Source organism: Cydia amplana, chromosome Z (genome assembly GCF_948474715.1).
Source record: "Cydia amplana chromosome Z, ilCydAmpl1.1, whole genome shotgun sequence".
Lineage (NCBI taxonomy): Eukaryota > Metazoa > Arthropoda > Insecta > Lepidoptera > Tortricidae > Cydia > Cydia amplana.
This window is the reverse complement of record NC_086096.1, coordinates 37,233,326-37,244,197: the sequence shown is the minus strand read 5'-3', so window position 1 is coordinate 37,244,197 and position 10,872 is coordinate 37,233,326. Positions and strand designations below refer to the sequence as shown.

The window sequence follows — 10,872 nt, the reverse complement described above, 5'->3', positions numbered from 1 at the left end:
GCTACAAGTACCTAAAAGTACATGCGGCCCACACCAATTTTGTTTGCCAACACCAAGTTTGCCGCGCACCGCTAAAGAACGGACGCCTGCTCGCGCTTGCGCCACCTAGCGGTCATATCTGTCGTAAAAGACGCGTTTTGTTAGAGAGTGAATCTTCTGTACCTAGTACTATTATTATTCTGTGACCATGGTAACTCCAGGTTTAACCGGTTAACCCCGGGCTAGTGGGATGGTGCAAGTGGCGCTTTGTTACCGCAAATCTGTATCAAGTCAGCCGGATTCTCTAACAGACTTATAAGTTCAGTATTCCCCGCCGTCTTCGCCGAACATAGAGGCGACCATGTTGTCGAACTCGGGCACGGCCTCCTCGTACATCCTGAGCTGCTGGCTGAGGTCGGCCGGCTCCGCGGGCTCCGCTAGTATGTCCAGCTCGTCGCTGCACGAGCGCAGGTGCACGCACTCTTGGTAGAAGTTGGCCAGTTCCGTTATCGGACTGCCGTCGGCGAATGGGAAGTCCTGCAATTAGTTAATAGTAATGCAACCGTTGTTTAAGAGGGGTCAAAAAAGGCGAGTAGCGTGAGTAACAATTTGAGGCGAAGCTGAAAATTGTTAATAAAGACGGCACGAGTATTTTTTGACTCAGTTAAACAACGTTGCATACAATACTTTTTCTACGATCAAGCACTTACTTTGAAATAAAATTGTAAATTTAACAAATACTTTTAATTCAAGAAGTAGCAAAAATGGAGGGTACGGCGGGAAAAGAATGAATAAAAAAAACATGTCTATGGTTCACTTATTTGTCAGAGATGACATTTAAAAATAAGGTTGGCAACACTGTATTTCATTCAATATTTTTTAAGTGGTCATTACACGAAGTATTTTAAAATCGCTAAAAAGATACTGCGTGTATGCACAAATTATTTTTTGGGGAATAGACTAAAGACTTGTTTTGACAACTATAAGGTAGGGTTTTAAAGGTGCGTGCACGACCCTTTAAATGACAAAAATAAAGTACGGGAGTAGAAAAACATGTTATTGATGGTATACATAGTAGAATGCGGTACTTCGGACTATCACAATTCAGGTGCACAGTTGCAAGAATAACGAAAGCCATGTAGTCTTTTACAGTACATATGGTGCTACTTTACCGCCCTAGAGCGGGGTTAAGGGCAATACGCGCCTATGTCAAAAACTTAAAGGGCCATATGTATTGTAAAACGTTGTACAATACACGTGCGAAAAGGTAATTTCCGACTTTTCGCACTTGTATCGTAATGTGTACTATTCTACCTTGCTCATCAAGCCAACTTTTATGGGATCCTTACCACGCGACTAGGCAAACTATCTAGAAATAGGAGCCTCCGTCGTCAACTCAGGGAACGGGACAATTATTTTCACATATCACGATATGCCTAGGAATTTCATGATCTGCCTGATTTTTACGATCGGCCGCCGACACATAAACCATCAAAAAGAGCGAGAGAGAAATAGAAGAGAGATAGAGAGAGGGGTTAAGAGTTTCTTACCATGAGACTGTTGTACCGCTCGCCGTCCCGGGCCCGCGGCACTTCTATCGCCTTGCTCGTGCTGCACTGGGCCTCGTTGTCTCTCTCTTGCGCCTCCCTTTTCCTCTCTTTCAACTTCTGTGCGTCTGCCAATAGTTTTAATTTCTGCAACAGAATAAAATTAAACAAGGTTAAATTGTTTAAAAAAAAACAGTTTAAGGTGGTTCGATTTTCATACAAAATTCAATCTACTTTCATTAAGTAACTACACACTATTACTACATAAATATTTCCGCATTTATCTTCTTTCGAACATTCGTTTTCGCGCAATTAATAGGAAAACAATGTTTCATGCAGAAATCATGCAAAAATCATAGTTAACTTTTCATCAATTTTACGTATGTGTGCGTCACAAATGTCGTGTACGGATACATTTGCGACGTTGCCATACCATTTCCGACGTTGCCGGGCTGACCATGGCGCGAATTTGAAGTGCCGTCATGTTTAGTGCAATTTTGTTGACACTGATACTTGCAGGTACTTAATTGACCAAAGCGAGAATAACTACCCGAAGTTCGTCAGCTTAGCTAAGAACTATCATGGTGCGTTTTGTAAACAGTCGCTTTTTTGCTTACAAACGGAAGGTTCCCGGTTCTATCTCCAGTCATTGTATACTGGGACATAACTTTTTGTATTTTTTTTTAAACCTAAATTTCGTATTGTTTTTTTTTTTTTTTTCTTATTTTCAATAATCGATTGATTAAGTATGGGCTAAGCGTATTCGTTTAATTTTTACAAAGATAATTAGAAATTATACTCTAAGTACCTAATCTCTTTCATTTTTACAATCAGGACATCCTCACTGCAATAAAAAAGAAATGTACTTATAAAATTTCCTAGGGTTGAAAATAATGGAACTTTGTCTATGAATGAAAAACACAATTATTATTATAGATGGTCAAGCAAATCTTGTCAGTAGAAAAAGACGGCAAATTTGAAAAATGTAGGCGCAAAGAGATATCGTCCCATAGAAAATTTGAATTTCGCGCCTTTTTATACTGACAAGGTTTGCTTGACCATCTATAGTTACTACCAGGTAAGTAAATTATAACTTGATTATAACTACTAACTACGGTGCCCAAACATGGTCACTCACTGAGAGTCAGAAGTCCAAATTGAAGGTTTGCCAGCGAGCAATGGAGCGTAGCATTCTAGGTGTCACAAGGACGGATCGTATCCGAAACACTACATTGCGCTCCAAAACACGCATAGCTGACGTGGGGGAGACCGCCAGGCTGAAGTGGGACTGGGCGGGTCACGTCTGCCGCATGCATCCAGATAGGTGGGCTAGTATAGCCACCAAGTGGATACCGCAAAAAAAGCGCGGACGTGGCAGGCCCAGACAGAGATGGCGGGACGACTTAGACGCCTTCATCAGTAACTGGCCGGAAATAGCACAACAACGGGAGCTGTGGAGATCAAGGGGAGAGGCCTTTGCCCAGCAGTGGGACACTATAACGGGCTATTAAAAAAAAAAAAAAACTTTATTATAATCCATATTGTTGCATCATCTTTCTTCCTAAATTACATCAGAGATTTTTCCTATCATGATTCATGATAATCATGATATTATATTTCTTTCAGGTACAGGGACTACTACGGATAACAAATATGAAAAAATGTACTGTACTTGAATTCAAAATAAATAAATAAATAAATAAAATCAATGTTTTCATTTTATTAGCGCTTTAAAAAACACTGATACCTGCAGGTATCTGTTGACACTTACAAACCTGGATTTCCTTGGGCTCATTCTACTAAGAATCGTCAGTAGGTATTCTCCATCCTAGCATAAAAAGATATCCTAAAATGTCGGTTCCATCACGTCAGGTTTTATTATCAAAAATGTTTCCCAGCCTGCGTGACGTAGCGGAAACTAAAATTTCTATACAAATATTTGGGACATAGTTTTTATATTAGCATCAGGATTCAACAAGAATATGCTAGTGATTCTGAGTTGGAAGAACCCAAAAAGATCATAATCTGTGAAAATCAGGTATCGTTTTTTTTTTTTTTTTTGAAAACGTTGATAAAGTAATTTATTGATAATACCAGGGCTTTAAATACCGTTAAAAAGTTGGTATCGTTACCACAAGGTGACAGATTTAACGTTAAGTTGTAACTAACGTTAGACCAGGTACCAGGGCTTGTTAACGTTACCAATTCACATTATAAAGTAACGTTACTTAACGTTAAAATCATAAAAATACCTTATTACCGGTAGTAAATGGTAACGATACTTGATAACTTAACATTATTATAACGTTAGCTAGTTAACGTTAATTTTACCGGTAATTTTACTTTTTATTGCAGGGCTTGTTAACGTTACCCAATTCACATGATAAACTAACGTTACCAAACTAACGTTAACACTATCATTCTTTAGGCTGATATTTGCTTGTAATTTCATACACAATTTTAAGGCCAGTAGACCTTATTGACCATAAATACGGCAGGGCTTCTGTCAAATTGAAATAGAATCAGTCAAAATACATTAAAGATAATTATGTACGTTAGTAAAACTCAACTTTAATTCTAGTAGTTAGAGTTCATAGTCTTTTGTCATTATTCTTTATGTTTATCAAATGAAAGAGGTGGTATTCTACTTGTTTAAGATCTTTGTCCAATATGCATTGCGTCTCACTCTCTCATTAAGCAAAATGTGAGACGCAAATACACAATGGACCGAGATTGGACAGATAAAATACCACCCGGCTGTGTCGGAATATATTTGCCAAAATAAGAAGGTTGCAAAACGTCATAAATTAGTTTGTTAAATATGATGGTATAGCTAATTCGTTACTTGGTCGGTTTATATTAGGTACAGGCGTCTTTGATATAATATACGTCAAGATTATATAGGTTGGATAATGTCTTGATTTTTTTTGTGAAATATGGAGGTGTTGCTGAAATGTAATTTAGTCGGATTATATTAAATGAGACACCTATTTATTGATGTTACTGCTTGCTTGTAAAATAGTCTGGTCAGCACAGTTCATAATGTATGAGAGCTCTACATGAATTCTCACACCAGAGATTTTTTGAGATGTGATAACCTATGTTGCAAATACTATATTTAAAAAGAAATCTCCACAAAATATGTCACATTCTTTTAATAAATCCAAACTATTATTAAAATACAAAAAATATATCAAAACATGAATCCGACACTCGAGATTTTAATATCATTTTATTTTACATTTCCAATTTCCGTTTCATTTACACCCAATATTAAATCTTTTTCCGTAATAAAATGCGTATATAATTACTGTCATCATCTGTATTTATTTTATTTCTTTAACCCCTTATTCATAAACGCGCTACAAACTTCAATTAGCTAATAATAGTAATAATCGTTTGTCCTTATCTGTCACTTTAACTTATGTATTTGTAAGTAAGGGATAAACATAATTGAACTAAATCAGGCCCGTAAAGTTTATGAATAAAGTGGTTAATCTTTATTGCACAAAAGAAAAACCTTATAGTACAAGAGGCGGACTTAATGCCATAAGGCATTCTCTACCAGTTAACGATGGCTTGTCCTCCGGGCCATTTGATCGATGACCTCCTTTGATTATTTATTTTTAATGGACGCCAAAATCCAGACAGGAACTTCGATTTTGACATTTACCACAGTAATGCGGTCGGTAGCAATGTGGCGCTTCAAAATTGCTGCAGTCGACTGCATTGCTGTAGAAAACGTGAAAAAGGTCATTCAAAGGGTAATAGGGTTATATACACCGCGGGGGTTATTACCCGAAAGATTTAAACCAACGATTTTAGATCCTAATTAGAGTATATAAAGTTATATAACACATAGTCCAAAAACCCTTAATTTAAGAGATATTAATTATTTAAAACAAATCACAAGTTAAAAAAAGCGGCCAAGTGCGAGTCGGACTCGCCCATGAAGGGTTCCGTATTTAGGCGATTTATGACGTATAAAAAAAAACTACTTACTAGATCTCGTTCAAACCAATTTTCGGTGGAAGTTTACATGGTAATGTACATCATATATTTTTTTTAGTTTTATCATTCTCTTATTTTAGAAGTTACAGGGGGGGGGACACACATTTTACCACTTTGGAAGTGTCTCTCGCGCAAACTATTCAGTTTAGAAAAAAATGATATTAGAAACCTCAATATCATTTTTGAAGACCTATCCATAGATACCCCACACGTATGGGTTTGATGAAAAAAAAATTTTTGTGTTTCAGTTCGAAGTATGGGGAACCCCAAAAATTTATTGTTTTTTTCTATTTTTGTGTGAAAATCTTAATGCGGTTTACAGAATACATCTACTTACCAAGTTTCAACAGTGTAGTTCTTATAGTTTCGGAGAAAAGTGGCTGTGACATACGGACGGACAGACAGACGGACAGACGGACAGACGGACAGACAGACAGACAGACATGACGAATCTATAAGGGTTCCGTTTTTTGCCATTTGGCTACGGAACCCTAAAAATCTCAATTCTAACACACCCTTATGCGTGACGTAGCCACCAACTAATTTTACACGCAGACGCACTAACTGCATGGTTATTAGCCAAATTCGAACTTCTAACGAAATTTTGTTCTGTTCTCAATCACGAGAGTGCAAACTATTTACCTTCACGATAACTGGGTGATAGTTTGACGAAAATGACGAAATTGATGTCAAGATATGCGCAAGATAAAATCTTTAAATTTGATTGACTGTAATAAATAAAATTCGCCATGCCGCATTATCCTCCGGCTCATTAAGCGGATATTCACTTTGTGTACGGATTTGGAAACCCGAAGAACTATGTGCTTCCGGCACGACGGACCCACTTCAGCCTCGTTCCCAGTTCGTAAATTGGCTAGACGAACAATACCCTGAGAGGTGGATTGGCCGTGGAAGCAACGTCCTAACCTGGCCCGCCCGGTCACCCGATTTAACGCCATTGGTTTTTTTTCTATGGGGAACTCTGAAAGATAAGGAAGGAATACTCAACACCAGTGAAGTCTGGAGAAGAATTATTAATAAAAATTCGAACGGCTTCCGAAGAAATAAAGAACACTTTTGTAAACCTAAATAATGAAATCCGTTTAAAATTAAATCTTTGTGCTGAAAACGGTGGTACACACTTCGAAAACCTAATTCATTCTTCTTCTTCAACCTAGCGTTTTCCCGGTCTAGCGCCAGGGTCCGCTTTCCTGCTCAGCCTTCTCCACTTTGCCCGGTCTTCGGCATCCTCAGGTGTGAAAACCTAATTCATTAAATTAATAAAAAAGCGTAATTGTTTAACATAGTTGTTTATTTTACTTTACTCAGTATAAATCAACACATCGAGAATTTAAAATACGTACTGATAAGCATGATCGATATTTTAACAAAAGGTCATTCATTGATTTTAACAAAGTAATCATCCCTTTCCAGCTGTAGTATGAGTTAAAACAATAAGAGACATGATTTCTTTCGGATATAATCATGGTTAATGGCTTTGGTTATCTCACTCAAAGGAAAAGATTTTATCGCAAAGTTTCAACAATAATAACTGCACTGTACCTACTGTTGTAGTAATTAATAAAGTTTTGATACATTTTGTGGTATTTTGAGGTGCCAATCAATTGAAATAATTTCAACGTAAACATGATCCTAGACATAACTTGACACTTCTTGTCATGGAACACATGTCACTGCATTCGCCGTGCATCGTATGATATCGGAGTGATTCGTGAAATGTCATGCTCGCTCTCTGTGTCTCTACTTGAGATTAATTAAACTCGCTCACTCTCTGAATAAAGGTTTGTTCACAAAGAAGCGGTAAATTAATATGATTTAATTTGTACTGAAATAGTAGTTTAATTAAAATATATAATTGGACCCATGTTGATATAACATTATTTACTCGTACTGTCGTCAAAAATACGTGGTTTAAATCTTTCGGGTTATTAAATCCCGCGGTGTATAAGATGAAATGATGCATTAATAAAACTTTAGTTAACTAACAACAACTTTGACAGCACGATCTCTTCGCAGGTAGGTGCTCTACAAGGAGTTTATATTACAACATTATTTCCAAGAAATAATCTCTCATTATTAAATTATACAACGGGACTTAATCGCGTATCGTTGTATAATTTAATAATGTGTAAAAATCGTGAAAGTTTAAATCAGTGTAATCTCTCATTGTTACGAAAATGTTGGTAGGGTGGCTTTAGGTTACTTTTCGTTCATATCGTCTTGGATATGGGTGAACATGGTGTTAATACACTCAGTATCAATCAACCTGTAAAGATATTGTAGCCTGGCCTTTTCTCGAAAAGTCTTCTAGAAAAATTTACGCTCATGTCGTCTCGGATATGAGTATATTTGGTATCAGTGCATTCAGTATAATATCCTGAACACAAATATATGAGATGACAAGCGCGAAAGTGGTGAGGGTAGTTACTGTGATGCAAAGTTTTTACCATTTTTCTTTTAAACATACCATGTGGGGTACCAAATGAAAGGGCCTTGTGAGTAGATCACAAATATATAACATACTGTAACACTTTTACTACTTAATCCAACAAATTATTTGAAAACGTTCAAAAATTTCACAATGAGTTGATTTCCAACTGCTCTAATAGTAGTTTATGCAACAGTGATATAATAAGGGTTCTTAAAATTCAAGGGTCGAAGTTACAAAACGAGACGTAGTCGAGTTTTGTAAAAAAAGACCCGAGAATTTTAAGAACCAATTATGAGCTGTTGCATACATTACTTTTTCTATGACAGCTGCAGCAAAAAAAAAAAAAAAAAAGATTATTAAAAAAAAGAGTTATTATTAAAAAAAAAGAGTTATTATTTAAAAAAAAAAAGAGTTATTATTGTAAATGAAAACATACCTCTTTCAATCAAGATGATCGGAACTTGTATCTTTAAAAAAAATAAAGCAGTTGTATTATACTCATAAGATGACTGCTAGCAGTCATCTTATGAGCCTATAGACAAAGCATTCAAATGACATTGCTTTAGATATCACTGTCAGTCATTTAATTGACACATTTAAGTGCTGGAGTAGAAAAATTGACTAAGATAACTTGATCCCAAGTTTCCTTGCAATTATACGTAATCGAGAGCCAGGCTCATACTAGTTCTCATGTCGCGATGCGCTATCGCTAACAAAAACTAAGCGTTACGAATTGCTGACATTTGCTTCTTTTAGTTTCTCTACTCAAGCATCGGATGACAGGATCGTTGAAAAGGGACAAACATATCCTTTGACGTTACGTTACTCTTCTCGTGAATTGTCAAATTTTAAAATTCGAAATTAGCTTTGGAATTTGTCCGGGTGGCTATTCGAAGTATAACTTGGTGGACGGTACTTACTAACCAAATAAGCTTGAGATCCAGTATCATAGATAGTTGTAAGACTTTAAGGGTCTATTTATATCTGACTGTGCATCCTGTATTCTAAACGTTTTGTGAATAGATATAAAAATTGACACCTATCATTTTTCACATAAACACAGACACTTTATGCATTGAATTATTAAACCTTAACGCAATGCCATAAGTCATAAGGTATATTTTCCTAATATACCTTGATGCTAATTCGAACTTTGTTATAAAAGATGTCATTTTATATCATTCGCGCGTGCATTTCACTCGTACTAGATGAAATATGTATTGGTGCGAGCGAGACGGTTGGGCGAATGATAACAAAATGATATATCTTTTTGACATCTTAAACAAAGTTTGACTTGGCCTCTGTGGAAGCCTGGAAATACAGCATACTTCATTGACTTTTTATGCTGGAAATTGATTTAATTATTGCGAGAAAAATAAGTATGTAGTCTTCAATAACTTGTACAGTTATGTACTGCCAAAAAACTAGAAGTGTCCATTAATTGTGTAGAACATTATTTGCTGTTTGTTTCCAAAATCATGCTGCTATTCTGCGAATATAGCAGTTCCTCGGGCAGATAAATTAAACATGATCGAAACAAATACTATTAAATTAACCACAATAGTAAACTTTTCTCTCAGTGTGGGATATTCTCGGTCATGGAAAACTTACAAAATTATTGTTTTTTTCATTAAATCTATAATTAATATTATTGTCGGGAGAAATTCTGACCGTGTAGTCGTATAAGCTTCATAGCCCATTCTTCAAAAAAATTCTAGTTAGAAATTACTGTTTAGGTAGTATAAAAAAAAAAAAAAAAAATGTTATTTCTAAAAAACGGGAACAGATATCAAGTTGTTAATTCGCAGACGGGTATTCAATATGATATATAATTCACCCGTGTAGAAACATTTTACTGTGCAATTAATGTAACTTTAACTTTATATTGACTCCACTATTAGTAATTCGGTATTGTTAGATTACAAAGTAATCTGGGAATCGGTAATCAGATTACAAAGTAATTTCGAGTAATCGTGGAACCAGGAATCAATTACGAAATGCCCATCTCCATTTAATATGTCTTTGTCTCACGGAAGTTTTGTTATTAAAATTGCCCATCTCTGCTTGAGAGTGAATGAACATTCGCTCGATTGTCAACGATGATGGCACCTATCAGTTAATCAAACGGTAAATAAGCAGCTGTTAACGTTACCTACTAACGTTAACAATGGTGTATCGATACCTTTGACTTAACGTTAGCTCAAATTGACAGCTGCTAACGTTACCATTTTGTTACCGGTAAAGAGTAGTATAACTAACGGTACCTGGTCTAACGTTAGTTACAACTTAACGTTAAATCTGTCACCTTGTGGTAACGATACCAACTTTTTAACGGTATTTAAAGCCCTGCCAGGTACCGTTAGTTATACTACTCTTTACCGGTAACAAAATGGTAACGTTAGCAGCTGTCAATTTGAGCTAACGTTAAGTCAAAGGTATCGATACACCATTGTTAACGTTAGTAGGTAACGTTAACAGCTGCTTATTTACCGTTTGATTAACTGATAGGTGCCATCATCGTTGACAATCGAGCGAATGTTCATTCACTCTCAAGCAGAGATGGGCAATTTTAATAACAAAACTTCCGTGAGACAAAGACATTAAATGGAGATGGGCATTTCGTAATTGATTCCTGGTTCCACGATTACTCGAAATTACTTTGTAATCTGATTACCGATTCCCAGATTACTTTGTAATCTAACAATACCGAATTACTAATAGTGGAGTCAATATAAAGTTAAAGTTACATTAATTGCACAGTAAAATGTTTCTACACGGGTGAATTATATATCATATTGAATACCCGTCTGCGAATTAACAACTTGATATCTGTTCCCGTTTTTGAGAAATAACATTTTTTTTATTTTATATTTTATACTACCT

General features: G+C 36.0%; 1 protein-coding gene across 1 annotated transcript in view; it reads right to left on the bottom strand.

The window, feature by feature from the left end:
* Nucleotides 1-296: 296 nt before the first annotated feature.
* LOC134661253 (autophagy-related protein 13 homolog) overlaps nucleotides 297-10,872 on the bottom strand; it is a 28,174-nt gene continuing 17,598 nt past the window's right edge. Inside the window, exons 8-9 of the mRNA XM_063517240.1 lie at nucleotides 1,530-1,646; nucleotides 297-516 (exon numbers count right to left, since the gene is read on the bottom strand). Coding sequence (XP_063373310.1) covers nucleotides 301-516; nucleotides 1,530-1,646 — 333 coding nt within the window. The 3' untranslated portion in view covers nucleotides 297-300. The remainder of the gene's footprint in view (nucleotides 517-1,529; nucleotides 1,647-10,872) is intronic.